At 40.6% G+C, this 16,970-nt stretch overlaps 2 protein-coding genes across 2 annotated transcripts; one reads left to right on the top strand and one right to left on the bottom strand.

Moving 5' to 3' along the window:
- The first annotated feature begins 343 nt into the window (after positions 1–343).
- cdc37l1 (cell division cycle 37-like 1) lies at positions 344–11,354 on the top strand. Its single transcript, XM_010752392.3, has 7 exons — positions 344–751; positions 1,471–1,770; positions 1,937–2,030; positions 2,666–2,781; positions 2,912–3,034; positions 3,125–3,301; positions 5,841–11,354. Exons 1-7 carry the CDS (start codon positions 665–667, stop codon positions 5,955–5,957), a joined length of 1,014 nt encoding a protein of 337 aa, XP_010750694.3. The 5' UTR covers positions 344–664; the 3' UTR covers positions 5,958–11,354.
- ak3 (adenylate kinase 3) lies at positions 8,590–16,452 on the bottom strand. Its single transcript, XM_010752393.3, has 5 exons — positions 16,074–16,452; positions 14,247–14,366; positions 13,730–13,902; positions 12,202–12,320; positions 8,590–11,695 (listed from the first exon to the last, which is right to left on the bottom strand). Exons 1-5 carry the CDS (start codon positions 16,219–16,221, stop codon positions 11,584–11,586), a joined length of 672 nt encoding a protein of 223 aa, XP_010750695.3. The 5' UTR covers positions 16,222–16,452; the 3' UTR covers positions 8,590–11,583.
- Positions 16,453–16,970: the final 518 nt, after the last annotated feature.

Raw genomic sequence — 16,970 nt, 5'->3', positions numbered from 1 at the left:
AAAAAAAAAAAAAAAAAAAAGACCCAACAGGATGTTATGATTCAAAGAAAGTTTGTGTGTGAAGATCAGTTCCTTGTAAAGTATTGTTTCATTTGGTTTTGGATCACTGTAAGTCAAAACACGGCTGAAATTATTGAAGAGATCTACACCAAAATAAGAATCCTAACTAAAATCACATATCTTATTATCATTGTTATTGTTATTATTATTATTATAATACTTGTTATTGTTATTATTATTATTGTTGTTGTTGTTATTTATTATTATCATCAGAATTTAATAGAAATAGTTGGGACCGTGTCACGTGGTCAAAGTTGTTGTACCACGTGTTCTGCGCGTCACCTTAAATAGACGTAGCCGCGTTACTTGGATCAACCAGTGATTGTTTTCTTTACTGTGGCTAAACGTTGTTGTTGTTATTGTTATTGTGGTGTACAGGAGCTGAACTCCCTCCCCCCCTCCGTCGTGGTGACTCGTATCCGTCAGTCGGTCCTGCTGACTTTCCAGCCTGACACTAACATCAGACGTAACTCTGGCGAACAGCTGATCAGAGAGAGAGCAGCGCTGCTTCACGGCTAGCTTTAGCCAGCTAGCGGACCCCACACACACACACACACACACACAGCAGCGGAGCTAGCCAGCAGCAGCTAGTTGCTAAGCAGTGATGGAGTGGCTGGGAAACGCAGAAGAGTCCAGCAGTGACCCAGCTTCAACAGCGAGGGGCTTCAGCTGTGTTTATCCTCACCAACAGGTAACAAGTCCAAGACGTGAAGCTTTTACTGGGCTCGGTATTAAAACGTGCTAACGAGCTAAGCCTGTTTGATCATTGAAGTTAGTTCAAGTTTGACTGCGCGACAGTTAGAAAACTATTGGCTAGTGTTTGTTTTTCAGTAGTGCCCAGTTTATAGCTTCGACCATGTGTCATTGGAGGGAGCAGCTCACCAACAACTCTCATGTAAAACACCAGACTGCATGCTAACCTGATGCAAACCCTAAAAAGCTGTTGACTACAATATGTATGTGGCTGTTTCCATGGATACGTTTTATTTTTATTTTTAGCTTCCCTTTGCCCCACCCTGGATTAAACACAGCATGGTCGGTGGTCATGAAAGCTTAAATGCCAGTGGCCCACATTTGGCTTGTGACTCAGAGTGAGCAGGCACTTTGAGGTGTCAGCTGTTAGGTCCTAATGGAGCCAATCCACTCCCATCAGGGGGGGATGTTATTATCGTGACCTCCCCTTGTGGGCACGTCCGCGTGTTTCATCTAATCCTCACACTGACTGTTTAAACAAATTAAAATGCGTTACCGCACAGGGATATTCTTGCATGTGGCGTGTGCACTGTGATTTCTGTCTGGTTTCCTAAACAGGATTTCCCTGCCCTGATTTGTACAAACAGCAGCAACTGTCGGCGTGTAATAAATGAGGTTATACTGTTAAATTTTCTTCCGTTTGCCCTCTCTCACCAGTCGCCATCATCGCACATTTGTGACTGTGCCATGGCGTCACTGTGCCAGAGCCAGCAGCGCTGCGTAAAGGCCTCCATCGTCTCGAGCTGGAGACTGGCCGAGGCACAGGATCAGCTGTGTTCACTTGGCGTCCACAGCTCAGAGTCCCTGGAGCAGGAGCGCGCTCGGACTCTGGCCTGCCCCACGGAGCTCACGCACACCGAGGAGGAGTGGCGCCGCAAGGAGAGCATGCTGGGAAGTCTGGAGCCCAGCCGCAGTCCTGTGCTGGGAGCTGTCGGGAGTTGGAACGTTTTTGATAAGGTGAGTGTGCAAACAAAAATTATGACTGGGAACCTGGAACTCTGTCATGATTGTAAAGGTTCAATGAGATCAGTTAGAATTTATAGACGTCTATTAACATCACAACAAACCTTTTACAGACCGTGTAGTAGTGTTATCAACAGTTAATGTCTTTTCTCTCCTCCAGAGTATCATCAATGTCCAAAGTCAGCCTGTAGAAATGGATCAGGACAAGTGCAAGACGTTTCTTCAAAAGTATGAGCAAGAGCTCAGGCATTTTGGTACGTAAGATGCCAAAATCTGAAGTTTCTAGTAAGAAGTTTCAATCTAATAATTAAAAAAAAAAAAAAGGTTGTGTGTAGTTTGTTCAAAATCTCATTATTTAGCTCTTCAACATGTCATGAAGATGAAGTTGCCATGTTATTCAGCATTACATGTGCCTCTTTTTAATGAATAAGTTTCATGCAGGACTTTCATCTCAACACATTACTGTGGCAGAAGAAGTCATCATCTTCAGTCAGCTCCTGATAGTTACACAATGGTTGATGTTTTATCCAAATCATCGGCACTTTGTATGTAAAGTCCTGTTAGGTTATTGCAGCAAAGACAACAGACACGTTTATTTTAATGGTATAAAAGCATGAAGTGTCTGTGCTGAAAGGAATTTAATCAGTATTGGAATATATTGGATGCTTTTGGAAAATGATGTTACCATGAGAAAGCAGGCTCTGCCAGTCAACTAGCTGAATAATTACTAACTTCTCATGAGTTGTACATGGTAACATTGGTAGCGTTCTCACAGAACAGTATAGCAATCATCTGTTTTTTTTCTCCAACACATACATATATACATACACACATCAACGTCTTCAGAAAACAAAACAAACAACTGATAGGATTTTCATCCATTCATCAGGTATGTTGCGGAGATGGGACGACAGTCAGAGATTCCTCGCAGACATGCCTCAGCTCATCTGTGAGGAAACGGCCAATTACTTAATCCTGTGGTCTATGAGACTGCAGCAAGAAGGGGTAAGGCTGGTGTTTGTTTTTTTAGGTATTAGACACAGAATTCTGAATATTGTATCCCTCAAGAGATAAAACATGAGACCTAAAATGAAAATGAACGCACACAATCAGTTTATTGTTTTGTGTCTCGCAGAAAGAAGCACTGATGGAGCAGGTGGCGCACCAAGCTGTAGTCATGCAGTTCATCTTGGAGATGGCCTCGAACTCTCAGCAGGATCCTCGAGGCTGCTTCAGACAGTTCTTCCACAAAGCCAAAGTAAGATGCACACGTCTGATTAACACTGCGTATGAATGTGCTGAACCAACCTGCAGGAAATAATGTTTTTTTTATATTGTTGCTTTGTAGGACGGACAAGACGTCTACTTAGAAGTCTTCCATACAGAGCTTGAGGCCTTCAAACACAGAGTGAAAGAATATGTAGTGAAGTGTAAAAGTGACACAGTCAACAGCCTTGAACAACAACAGAACACTGGCACAAACTGCAGGCTCAACCCCAAAGAAGCTCTGGACTCTTTACCTCCAGTAAGTCTCTCTTGTTTTTCCCAAAGCTGCTGAGACTCATAAGCAGCTATTGCAGTTACCCCAAACAGCTGTAAGATGGCACCATTGAGCTGTTGTATATTAGTTATCTCATATATAGATCTCACAACTTTAGGGGGTCATCTTTAGTTTGATTGTTGGATGTTAAATCTTAGTTATATTGTCATGTGCAAATTATTTTTATTTAACATATGTTCAGTTCTATGACGTGTGTGTGGGTGTGGGTGGGTGTGGGTGGGTGTGTGTGGGGGTGTGTGTGGGTGTGTGCGCGTGTGCGTGTGCGTGACACCACCGTTTTTCATTACAGTGCACCAGAGAAGGACTTGTGGGAATTATGAGTAGACTGCACAAGTGAGCACTTGTAACCATGGCAGCTGCCAAAAAAAAAAAAATTTTTTTTTTTTTTTATCAACACACCAGAAACTTTGCAGACTTTTTTTGTTGTCTTATGTAATTTGAAAGCCCAACTTCTCCTAGACAGTAAAATTGGTCATTGGTCGAGCAACATAGACAGTGAGTGAACGTGAAGGAGCGCTGCTATTGAAATCTGTAGTGAATCCGCGGAATAAAAAAGTTGCTTTCTGATTGTTTTGTAGCAGTCGTGTCCAGCACAAATAAAGACACCCAACCATGCAGCTATTTGCTGCAGTGCCTGATTTGCTCTGAATGGGTGGCTCTACTTGTTCAACCACCACCACACTCAAACTGCACTACCCCCCAATCAAGTGAATGGAAAGACCTGTCTTTTCGTTGTATTCAGACTAAATCGTGCGTTGCAGGGCTCTCACAGTTGTGAGCCAGTATGTGGGGAGTCGGTGTGCTGGGGGATGTGCTTAATTGTGCTGAACACAAACCATATGAAAAATCAGAAAATGACTTTTATTACGCTAAGTCATCAGGTCTCTCAATACAGGCACTCACTGACTCTCATTTGATGTCCCAGGCGTACAAGCTGGGAAACACGAAATAAACAAAACTAAAATACAACAGGTAGAGTATCATAGTTTAGTCTATGAACTACACCTGTTTAGTGCTCAGTTTCGGTGACATTTCAGCCTGACTGTGTGGGAGTTGTGCCGGTCTGATTGGCCACCGCAGCATGATGTCGGGTTGCGTTTCTCCAAAAAGCTGAATATGACTTAATTTCTACGCCGCAGGTTGTTGTTGGCCCCTCCCTGCAGCTATAACGCACTACCCCCGTTTAAAGTAACGGAAAAAACCTGTGTGTTATTTGTGCTGAACGTAACCACTATAAAACAGTCAGAAAATAACTTTTCATTTTGCTGATTCACCAGCTTCAATTTTTTCCAACACTTGTCCCAGCCTAAAACTTAATAATAATCTAGCTGGAGTGCAAAGGGAAAAGCCACTAAACTAAACATTTTCAGATATCCTTTTTTCCACTGCAGTGCTCTGAATCATTGTGTCAGCAGCTCAGGTATCTCAGAGATAATTATGTTCCCCAGATGCATGAGTGGAGCTTTACCAGCTCTGCCATTTTAAAGAGAAGGAGGACCAAATGGTCACTCCCTGGAGCCCTGAGTTGTCGGTCTCATTCACATTAAAAGGACTTTATTATATATGACACTGTAAACAAATAACAGGCATGAAAGGAAGTATTTCAATATTCAGATGAAGTAGAGTGTGAAAGTTATCTAGTAAACTTTAATCTTTGTAGTTTGAAAGGCTTTTGTGAGTGAGAGACAATGAGGCCTTCTCCCCCCTGCTGGCCCCACAGCTTGAATAGTGGCCAAACATCTACTCAGAGAGAAGAGGGGGAAGAAAAAAAAGAACGCAGAGAAAAGAGCCAGTTGAAACTAAAGCTCGACTCTCCAGCTCCTGCTTTGGAATTTGTGCATCTCTCCTTACTTTAAACTCCGTTAGTCCCCGAGGAGTGACTGCAGGATGTAAATTAAAAACGGAATGAGATGATTTGCAAATCATTTTTAATCTATATTCAATTGAATACAGTGCAAAGATTAGGTCTTTTTAATCTTCAAACTGACAAACTTTATTATTTTTTCGGAAATGTAAACTAATTCTGTGTTTGACGCCTGCAACACAATCCCAAAAAATTTAAGACAGGGGCAACAAAAGACTTGAAAAGTTGTGTAAATTTAGAGATTTCATTGGCTACAGTTGTTAATATCATTAAAAGATTCAGAGCATTCAGGAGAACGCCATTTACCAACAACATCCAGAAATATATCTGAGGTGGACTGACACAGTTTTGGAAAAGTGTGCTGTGGTCCACATTTCAAATAGTTTTTTTTTTGAAAGAGTTTTTGGAATCAGGGTTGTAGCTTCATCTCAGATCAGTGTGTTAAATGTTTAAGAGGCAGAGTGCAGTTGCATAACCATCGTAATCCTCTGATGAGGTGATGGTAGCTTAATCCCCCAGTGTCTCTCCAGCTCTGTTTTAAACCTATTTTTGATTTAGTTTTTTGCCTGACATTCCTCACCACTGTGCGCTTTTATTGGATCTTTATTGGACCCTCTTGTCTTTCTCTCCCTCCACCAGGTGGCAGAGTATCCGACGAAGCGATGCATAGAGGCCGGATTGTGGACAAGCACAGGGAGATGGACAAAGGACGACTCGACAGAAACGGACGATATGCGCATGATGGAGACCTCCTAGGGATTGTAGAAGTGGCCCACTCTGCTCTTCCATTTTCCATCGTCTCTCCCCATTTTTAGGAACTACCTGAGTTTTAAAGCGCCCTTAACGCAGCAAACCAGGCTGACAAACACCAGTGCAGAGCAGGAACCAACAGAGACCTTATCAATCAGTGGAGCCACTGGTTTGGCCATGGTGTCTCTTGCCAGCTGAATGCATGTGTTGTGCCATAACCCTGGTTTTAACAGATGGAGTCCTTTTTTTTTATCCTTTGCAAAACAAACTGACAAATTACGCAAACTCCAGACAACACAAAGAATACTAAACCAGTAAAGTCAGTTAGGTAATACCTAAAGCAGAACTTAGGAGGATCTGATCATGTGTCTACAGGTCCAGTGTACAGAGAGACAGTGGTTACTCAGTAGGTGTGATACATGCGTATGATGAGGCACTGCTGAGCATGTTTGGAGTACAGTTCACCTGAAGGTGAGGCTGTTGGTATGAAAGAGAGAAATCTCTTTACCGGAAAGCTTTCAATTCATTGGTCCTTCTCTTGACAACTGTCGTACGTTTATTGTATTTGGTAAAAGACGTGCTTTTACATATTTCATTGTAAACTGTCTCACTAAAAGCTAACCCGCTTGCTGAATCCTAATGAGCAAAGAGCAGTCTGTCTCTGTTTAACGGTGCAACGTGTGAATCTGTAACAAAATACAGAGAACACTCGTTATTTAGATTTGTGTCTTCAGTATTTCACTCGTCAGGCTAGTACAAAATAAAATTGAAGTGAAAAGGTTAGATTAGAAGGTCTCGGGTCGCATACACCCTGCAGGCTTTGGCTTTCGGACTCCCAGCTGATGCATGTTGACACAGTCCCACAGGTTTCTCATTATCATAAGAGGATAAATAATGCAGTGTGTGTGTGTGTGGGTAGATCGGTCGCTGACTCACAGTTGTCTGAAATGAACAGATCATGTCGGTGCAAATGTTTTAACTTTTATCCGCATCATTGCCCGATTTGTTGTCACTCCTTCGAGTCCTTACTTGTTGCTCGAAGTAAAACATTGGACATTTTTATGTTTGTTATTCATTCGTCTCCGGGAAGGTGAGACAAGAGTGTTTTAAATGTATTCCTAGTGTTGTCTGGAGAGTCCAGCTAAGTGCACAAGTAATCAGACTACCTCCTTTTACATCTGCCATGAAACATCTGTCCTCTTTAAGTTTGCAGACAGATTTGTCTAAATTCAACCAGTACACATAATGCCTACAGTTAATCGTAACAGCATCAGTTGAATTTCTACAAGATGACAGTTATTCTCGTGCACTCTGACAGAAATCCATCCAGCCTTTCAGAACAACAGTCCCTTGCTTCTTTGACATAAAGCAAAGCCGAATAATGAGCTTAAGAGAATAGTGCATGCTTTTTTTTTTAGTATGTACGCAATATAATAACTCAGCATTTATTACATGACAAAGCGCTCCGCCTTCAGTGCGATCATGCGATTCAGAGGAGCAAAGTCGGCCTAATTTAAATGATCTGAGACAATCTTTGTGCTGAATGTGAATTCTCCACATCCAGGTATTATCTGGGCGTGGTAATGTCCGGTGTGATTAGGGCACTACATTTGTCGGTTTAGTTGTTATTCCCTTGGAGTTTATCTGACCAGGCATTCACATAATCGAAGCCTCAAATGTCAACTGGCAAACAGCTGATAGAGTTCAAATCCGTCGTAAAAGGTTTACGAGGCCTGTGCGGCCTTTGTGTGTTTTTGTTTTTTAGTAACGTTTTTCTTCATCAGCTTGCCGTCTGTAACCAGCATCTGAAGCTGTGTCCCAACCGCCAGTTTCCTTAAACAAAAGTGCTCCGTGGAGACTGTCGTCAGTGTTAAAAGTTCTCGATTCTGGTATCTACTCCCGAGAAGAGGAGCATGGAAGGGATGAGGGGGAGAAAAAAAGGGCTGAGTTCTCCGCAAAAGACTTTTACTGTACATTTGTATGCAGAGAGGAGCTCTCTCTGAATTCATCTGAATGTGTCCTGCACTTTATATTTCTCTTTTCAAACCAGAAATGGCTTAAAAAAAAAGAAAGGGAGGGGGGAAAAAAAAAAAAAAAAAGTGGTCCGTGTGAAATGATTTTACAGGCAGGCTTTAAGCCGAGCTTGTTTTTTGAGTTGTGTGACACGTTTTCTTTGTTTTTCTTTTGTATTCTGTCGTTTGAGACTTTTTGTTCACTTTTTTTATTTGTTGAGTTTTGTTCCAAATTTATCAGGCTTCCAATTAACTGTCCCGCTGATACTTTTTGTTTTAACAAGACAGCCAAAATCAGTGTGAAAACCTGCTGAGCGACATGATCAGTAGGACTTTTTCTGCATACCGCGGAGTTAAAGATACCATACGATGCATTAAAGGACAGTACATGTGGTTATAACTCAAAGTCACTGTGTGATGCATTGTTTTGGGTTTTTTTTGCGGTGCACCTGGTGTCATCTCACTATTATTTCACAGATTTTCAGCAAAGTGCTGAGGTGAGGCATTTTGATGCTTTTCATAAATACTGAAAACATAAACCGATAAAAGCAGTGAAAAACAATGTGCTGTGCTGTAGCAGTCGTGTTTTTTTTTGTTTGTTTGTTTGTTTGTTTTCTCTCTTACTGTTTTGTCCACGGTGACTTATTAACTATGCAAAAATTATTGTATGGCTTAAGCTGCTGTACCAAACCTGTGGCCAGTGTCCATGGTGTCACAACTTCCTAAATTATTTTAAGATTATTACAAAATTTGTGAGTGTAAGACTGAGAGACTTGGTCTGAGACTGTCTGTCACTGAGCTGTGAGCTTTCAGAATATCACCTGTTACACTTTGTAAGATCTGGCTTCTCCTGTCACCATCAGCAAGTCAAATATAAAACCAGTGCTCAATGTTTGTGTCTTGTTGTCACCTGCTCCAGTTCTTTGTAGACCTGCAGTAATTACACACTAAAAATGCAACAGCATTAAACCATTCCCACAGTCACCAACTACACAGATTTTCTTGAGGAATATTATAAACTTATTACCACACGTTTGACAAAAGTTGAGTTTTTTGCCTTTTGTGGCTCCAGATGGAGCTTCTTAAAGTGTGATACATATAAGAAATGTTGGTTTTATTGTTGAAAACATCAGGGGGTTTAGAAAGAAGACGTTTCTCAGACCTCCCCTTGAAGTTAGCGGCTCAAGGGCCTTGGCTGCTTTTAGCTGCTAGTGGCATAAGACACCCGAACCCTTATCTTCTGCCCTTTTGTTTCTGCTGCGACGATTCTGATGTTTTTTCTTTTTGTAACTGTCCATCATGAGTCTGACAGTGTTTATAGGAGCACAATGCAGAATCGGTGGAGTACTCTTTTAAAATGTCTGTTTTAGGGGCCGGTGTGTTAACTGTCAAAATCAATACATCAAAAATTAAAACAATGACCAATAAGCTATCCAGTTGTGTTATTATGACTGACATTACATTAATGTACTGCATACAGTAGTATCAACAACACTCATGACACAGTTGTAAGCTGTCAATGAAGAGGAGATGTGCGTTTGAATATTCAAGTCTTTAGAAATACGCATGGTACAATTCAGGAAACATTTGTTGCATAAATCTACAGCACAATGAAAGGCAAGTTAGCATTTCTGTGGCTGAACATCACAATGCAGTATTGTAAGACAAAAACGCAGAAATGCAGATCAAACTTGAACGCTGCGATCTATTAACAGGATGATAAACTTCTACATTAATACATTTATTTAAGGTTTTCAAATGTTCAATCACATTAAATGTCAGATAACATTATACATGTATAGAGTTGGTCACAACAAGAAGTATCCGGTTAAAATGGAAACAATGTGGTGTACTTTAAAAGGCAACACTAATAATAAGACTCGAGGTGGTCGAAAGAAGCTGTTAAACGTTGATTTAATTAAATAATTAAAAAATATTCAGTATAAGAAAGTGTGATCAGTTTATACATTATTCAATCTGTGGTCCGTATGCATAAAAAGTATTTACAAACTACATTCACTGAGCTACCTGTTACATGTTCAAAAGCAGCGGAAGGCACGGAAAAGTGCAACAGTGAATTTACAATCATTTGTAGAACATGGCGTAATTCCCTTTTAAGACGTTTGTCCACTCCACACTCATGTGAGAATGTTATTGTTCTGACTACAGCTCTGCATTTAATACCACTGTACCATCTAAACTCGGCGATCTGTGAGTGGTTACATGATTCTTTGACAGGCAGACCTCAGACATTCGTCTACCATAGTTCAACATAAGAGCACTGCAAGGTTGTTGCCTCAGTCTGTCACTCTACGGTCTGTTCACATGCCAAATATAACAACAGCAGATGTGAAGTTCACAGTTGATGCCACAGTGATTGGACTGATGATGATGATGCAAACGCCTGTAGGCAGGAGGTGAGAGACTAATCCATATGGTGTACAAAAATGGAACACCACTTTACTTTAATGGTGTCGCTGTGGAAACTGTGAAGAACTTCATTCATCAGATCTCTCTCTCTCCAGCTCTGTAACACTGGCTGCGTCATCAAGAGATGAGATGTCTTAAATAACTATGACATGCCCACAAAAAACACTGGTTAATTATGACCAGGAACATCATATAGAGCATCCTTACAGGAGGCATATTGGTGTAGATTGGCAACCTGACTGAACAAGACCACAAACAAGGACAGTAAAAATGACTTGTTACCTCTGGAAAACTTTTACAGATCATTAGAGCTGCCTCAAAGACAGACAGGCATTAAGAATAATGAACATCATACACCGTACATTACATAACTTGCAGTCATTTTCATTGACTGGATTTCTTATTTCTTGTTTTTGTTATTTATCCATGTCTTTATTTATATTTAGTTTTTAATGGCCGAGAAAGAAAGAGCACATATGTTTAATTGCATTTGAATGTACACAAGAAACAGTCCAGTTCTATACCATATTGGGACTGAAAAGCCCATGCAATATTGGTTTTAAAGGATTAAAAGGATTTAAAGGATAAGAAAAAAAGCTGGAAAGATTCTTATTTAGCTCAACATATTGTTGTGTTTGCCCAATTTTTTGTTTTGCTGCCACCAACTATAACAAGAATTAAAAAAATTGAAAACCTAAACGTTAAAAATGTATGCACAGTTCCTCTCCTTGGTTGCTTTCACCAGAGAGGACATGCCTTGAACATTTCTCATGAACACAGGCTTGATGTTCTGCTGTTACAGATCTGGATGTTTTGATTCAATGACGTCTCCTGGCTTTATAAAGGCACGTTATGGAATAAAGAGACAATATTTTTCAGTTCTTAGATCGAATGCTTGAGGGATTTTTATGCACACGTCCTGAGTTTCCAAAACTTTGCAGCATTGTGGAAACAAGACAAAGTAATGCAAAAAAAGTCCTGACATAGTGGAGTTTTCCCAACAGAATCTGTAGTCTTACTATTGCTTCCTGACATAAACTGTATGAGCTTGCTCCTAGTTTTTTGAACATTCATCAGATTTATATTACACACCTCTTGTTTCACAGAAAGTGGCACCTGATTGGTCGGTGTATGGAGTGGTTTCTGCTGGTAAACTTGATCCCTTCTTGTGCCTTTCTTATCCACGCTTTCTATGCAACATTCCTGTTGGCAGTGGGGAGTTTTCGGTGAAGGAAAGCCTCAACGTGTGGCCAGATCTTGTTTGTTTCTGTGCCAGAGAAGGTCTGTAGCACACCTTTACTCCTGGAAGAAACACAGAAACCAGTTTTTGCAGTCACTATCTACTCTCGACTATGTTCTTCCTTCAAATGATGCACAGCCTCTCAACCATTGTGGTTAAAAAAAAAAAAAAAACTGGGACACAAGCTAAGCGCATCCCTGTGGTTTGAGGGGACACAGAGTAAGATCCTGCCTAATTAGTCCAGAAATAACTATTTTGATGCATGCGCTTTCAAACTGGGTCCACATGCACACATGTATTTGTACTTCTGTGTTTTTTTTTGCCAGGTAATCCTTAAAGATAAATATATGTGTATTAATGGGGATTTGTGCATATTAACTTGCTCTTGGAATGTGGTTCTTAAGTAATTGTTCAGGCGTGCAAGCAACTGGAAGGAATGTGAAAGCCTTAGGTCAGGGTTCAGAAGCATTCGGTTCTAGTATGTTAAGCCATTCATGTGGAGTATACTTGAGTGAGATATTATGTTGTAATGCAAATTCATCTTCTTGATTTATCTGTACTTTCTTACCTGTAATACTCTAAGACTGGCTCTGTCTGGGTCTCATAGGACTTTAGTCTCCGTGTGACCGTTCCTGGTGTGTCATCGTCCCTCTGGACCAGAGGTTCCCCTGTCACATCATCTAAACCCTGGAGAAAACACATTAAAAAAATGTTGCTGGTAACTAAAAACTAAACCTGTACAACATTCTGTAATAGTATTTTTTAAATACTTTCTGGGAGGAGCAAATTAATTGTTTGCCAGCAGAAACCTGCTTGAACAGAGTTGTTTAATAAATGCTTGGGGCACTGTAACTTCCAGCCATTGTACTAGTCCGCAGCCGGAGGATTTGCTCAGTCTATTCCCAGACACAGTTCAGAGACTGGAATGTAAACACAGTGTTGGCTTTCAAACCAGCTGATTTACAGGAGAGACTGAGCTGAACCATAAAAGACATTTTAGTGACTAATTAAATATGAATTCCTACATTTGCACTATTAAAACATAACATTGCATTTGAAATACTACTACACAGGTTTGGTTTGTTTGTTCATGTAGCACAAATGTGCTAGTCAATGAGGATATGTAAAGTTTGACAACAGAATTAAGAGATATTAAATATGCTAATCTCTAAAAAGTGAAAAGTGATCAAGTACTAGGTACAGGTGACCTATATGAAATGACATCTAAGAGTTTACTGTTCCTGAAAGACAGGTGAAAACTACTTCAAGAACTTGAAGAAGAAGAACATTTTAAACCTTTGACCTGATTGATTTTATTCTAGTCTCTCATTGTTCTCTCTCTGACAGGACTCTGATGTATACAATGACAATGATTAACTATAAATGTGATAAATGTAACAGGAACACAGAGAGAACATGTGACCACAGGAGCATTAGGTATGAGTCATCCACCAGTTAGACAGAAACATGAGCTTAAGTCCTGATCAGTGTAACCGTACAAATCTTATCATGATTACTGTTATAATCAATACACTCAGTATCCTTTCCAGGACAGTGTAAGTATTTGACTGAAATTCTCAGAGAGCTCTGTCCGTAGTCATGGAAACAGATGCAGCATGCACAAGAGAGATGCTGATACACATCGTCACAAAACAACAAGTAAATTAAGGAAAACAGACACCTGAGTTCCAGTAGTGTGCATTATTAAATAATACATGCAACTTGATACTGTGACAATGAATATGAAAGTCATTCCTGCTCCCATGGCTCTTCAAAAAATACAAATAGGTGTAAGCATTCACTATTGAAACAAAAATGAGACATTCTATTAAAAAATGGAAGTCGTGGCCTAAAGATTAGAGAAGCAAGCTTGTGAACAACAAGACCTCACCTCATTTTTTTGCAGAGGGAGTTTAGAAAACCTGAAACAATTCACTAATCTCAGATAAATCTCTTAGGAGAAAAGAGAAACCAATTGTGAGCAGTTCTGACAGTACAAGCCCAACATAACGCTCAAGGACATTTCTGTTTGAAAAGACTCAGAAACAGAAACTGTAACAGGAAATTAGTAATAGGTAAAGAGAAGATGTATTTACAGTAACTTTAGGTGGGTTGAAATCTGTGTTGTAAACTCTGCCGCTGGGAAGGTGAGTCCAGCGAGAGGTCAGTCTTTCTTTGATGGTCTGGAAAGGTACATTGAGGTTGATGACTGTATCCACAGTGTAGGCGTCATCGAGAGCGTCTGCCTGGGATACTGTACGAGGGAAACCTGGTAGAGAGACAGAGAGTGGAGAGAAAGCCAAAAGGTAAATAAATAACTATTGAAGGATTTCAATTAAAGAGCACGAGCATGACCATGCAATGTGGAGAAAGATGGTGGAGTGATGGGCAGCCCCCCTGAGGAGCGCCCTGTGAGCAGTTGGGGGTGTTTGGTGCCTTGCTCAAGGAGGTGAACTGGCACCTCTCCAGCTACCAGTCCACCTCCCATATTTTGGTCCATGCTGGACTTCTCACATAGGGTGGATGCTCTACCAACTGAGCTAATCGACACCCCTTTTTAACGCTTTTACTAGCAATTGTTATCCAGTGGGAATGAGTGCTGTGAGCTCTTACCATCGAGCAGCCAGCTGTTCTGTTCCATTTCTCTCAGGTCACGCAGGATGAGACGGGAAATGACGTCATCGGGTACCAGCTGACCCTGATCAATACAGGACTTCATCAGCAGACCGAGCTCTGACACACGCACACAGAACAACACATCAAATCTTGATTTTATAAAGGCTACTTTGATCACAGCATGAAAAGATTAGCTTGTCCTGTTTAACAAAAGCATTTAATGGGATTAGGTCTCTCCAGACAAATGTATGTTTTTAGCCACCTCCACCCTGCCAGTGTTTGTAAGGAGTCCATTATTTAAAAGACATTCTGTGCATTAACACCACAGAAATGTATTTTAGAGGTGAGAACATACAAGAAATGTGCATAAAATCATGCACAGAACATTTCCGTTTGAATATCAGTGCACTGATGGCATCTAACTCAGTATAATCATCATATACTGTAGCTACAATCAAATAGAGACATATGTGTGCACTGTGACGGCATGTTAGAGATGTTTATTGTACTCTGAAGGTACTTAATGGAAAATAACTTCAAAAGGATAATCTGGATTTAGGAGGTCGAGGAAGAGTTTTTTGTTTCCTTTCACTTCCACTTTAATTGGCCAGAGTCCAGCTGAAGAAAGGAATTTCCTGACAAGCCTTGTAGAAACGAGCTGACAGTGCATTGATGTGGCTATGAAAGAGGAAACGTTAAAACTGACAGTATGTTACATATAGGAAATAATTAGGATTTTTACCCAGAAAGGCTGTTATTCTGGGCTGCTCTATATACAGTCGCTGTATGTCCTTTGTGTTTATGCACAAAGTGTTAAGAAAGTAAAGGAATTGTGTCGTGGTGACTAGTTTGGCAAAGAACGTATTGACATCCGAAGAGTGTATGCAATGCTCACACCCAAGAAAAATGCTCGGTGTCACTTGTGAGAAGGTTAGTGAGGCAATCTCAGGAAGTAGAAGGTCACTCGTTCAGATCCAAGGTCTGCTTTGGAAAGTCTGAGTAGGGGAATTAAATAAGAAGATCTGTTTTGGCTGCCAAATGCTCCCCTAGAGCTGCTCAGCTGCCAACCAACAACATAAAGATTTAGTTAAACTGAGGATCTTGAAAATGTCTGCACGGGTCTATTATAACAGGGCATGATGGGGAAAAAGCATGTGTGCATAAATGAAGGTTTAAGCTTGATTATACAGTCACTGCATGAGAACTCCAAACCCGCTTTAACCTCACAATTACTGCTGTGAAACTACTCCAGCAGAGTAGTTCCTCTGTCATGCGGCTGTTAAAACACACTTGTAGCAGACTTTCTTATCTTCACACCTTCATCCAAGGTGATATTGAGGAACAGTGGGCCTCCTTCCAAAGTTCAGGTAATGATGAGTTCAAGTGTTTGCAGTATAAACATAAAACAACAGGCTTTTATAACCCTGTTAACCACTTTGACCTTGTCTGGTGACATCACAGATTACCCAATCCCACTTCAAACTGTAGTATAGTGGCATATGCCACAGCATGATAAGAAATCTAACTGGTTCAGGCGTGGTGCTCTTATCCAAGTAGTGCACATTATTTTTCACTCCTGCAGTGGAGTTTGTGTGTAATAATCTGTTTATGTTTTGTGCTTGCTAATAAATTGTGTGGATTGTTTCTAACAGTGCAGATCCTCCATAAAAAACATAATGTAGAGGAACATTTTTGTCTTTCTCTCAACCAGGTAACACACACCTGAAATGATCTTATGTTGCAGCCTCTTGACTTGATTTAAGGTCATGTGTATATTTCCTTTAAGTAGGCCTAGATGTTTGAGATAGGATACCGCTGTCTTACCGGTTTTTGCGTTGATGTTTGCTCTCAAAATGTCCCCACTAGAAATGTGTTTCAGTCCAAAAGTTTTGGTAATGCGCGCAGATACTGTTCCTTTCCCCGACCCAGGAGGTCCCATAATAACAGCACGAAAAATCCTATGAAGAGACATCTCTGGTCGATGATTTGTTAAAACTGAGTTTTCTTTTTTTTTTTTAGGAAGAATGCAGACTGAAACCCCCTTTACTGGATGCGCAACCAAGACTGGGTCAGAGCAGGTATACTTTTTTCTTTTCCAAGACGTGCGCAACGTAACCAAGAGTGGGCGAGTCTTCTGCAGCCAGTCTCCACTCTCAGTGGACCTTGGCTTTTATTTCCTTCAGAGCTGCAGAAACAGAAAGGGAGAGGAAGAGAAGGAGGAGGAGGAGGAGGAGAAAGAGGAGGAGGAGGAAGACGAAGACGAGAAATGCGATCAGTTCAGATGAGGATGCACTCCCTTGACTGGCCCACTACGTGCCTCCTTTCACGGCGTGTTCACAAACTTCCTCGTCATTGTCATTGTTAACGGTTTACTGGGGAGATCTCTATTGTATAATACGGTTATGTAATTAGACTACAGGCGGAAAGAGCTTGTTGGCAAGGTTGCGGTGATTAATCCCTTGCGAGCCCTCGATCCTCTCGACAGACAGACCTGCGGATTGACAGTCACAAAACGACCAATCTGTTCTTATATTCAGCATATTTTTGCCCATTTTAAAGGGATTAAATATAATAAATAAATGTTTAAGCTTACTGATCTAAATCACTGTGACAGTTCAGAAAACAATATCACATGTTTAAGGTTTGATCATTGTGTTAGTGTATTAAAAGTTCAGTTCGCCTTTATTTGCTTTATTTCATACATATAGTACATATAAAAGA

The sequence above is a fragment of the Larimichthys crocea genome, chromosome IX (genome assembly GCF_000972845.2).
Source record: "Larimichthys crocea isolate SSNF chromosome IX, L_crocea_2.0, whole genome shotgun sequence".
Lineage (NCBI taxonomy): Eukaryota > Metazoa > Chordata > Actinopteri > Sciaenidae > Larimichthys > Larimichthys crocea.
The sequence above is the reverse complement of the archived record's forward strand: the minus strand, read 5'-3'. Positions and strand labels throughout refer to the sequence as shown.

What these genes read in the sequence shown, in the direction of transcription:
- ak3 (XM_010752393.3), bottom strand. Translation starts at nt 16,221, where the DNA reads ATGTCTCTTCATAGGATTTTTCGTGCTGTTATTATGGGACCTCCTGGG. An exon ending in TCAACCCACCTAAAGTTACT is followed by an intron (nt 12,321 to 13,729) that starts GTAAATACATCT and finishes TGTTTTCTCCAG; the next exon opens with GGTTTAGATGATGTGACAGG. An exon ending in CCAGTCTTAGAGTATTACAG is followed by an intron (nt 11,696 to 12,201) that starts GTAAGAAAGTAC and finishes TGTTTCTTCCAG; the next exon opens with GAGTAAAGGTGTGCTACAGA.
- cdc37l1 (XM_010752392.3), top strand. Translation starts at nt 665, where the DNA reads ATGGAGTGGCTGGGAAACGCAGAAGAGTCCAGCAGTGACCCAGCTTCA. An exon ending in GTGTTTATCCTCACCAACAG is followed by an intron (nt 752 to 1,470) that starts GTAACAAGTCCA and finishes CTCTCTCACCAG; the next exon opens with TCGCCATCATCGCACATTTG. An exon ending in GCAAGAGCTCAGGCATTTTG is followed by an intron (nt 2,031 to 2,665) that starts GTACGTAAGATG and finishes TCCATTCATCAG; the next exon opens with GTATGTTGCGGAGATGGGAC.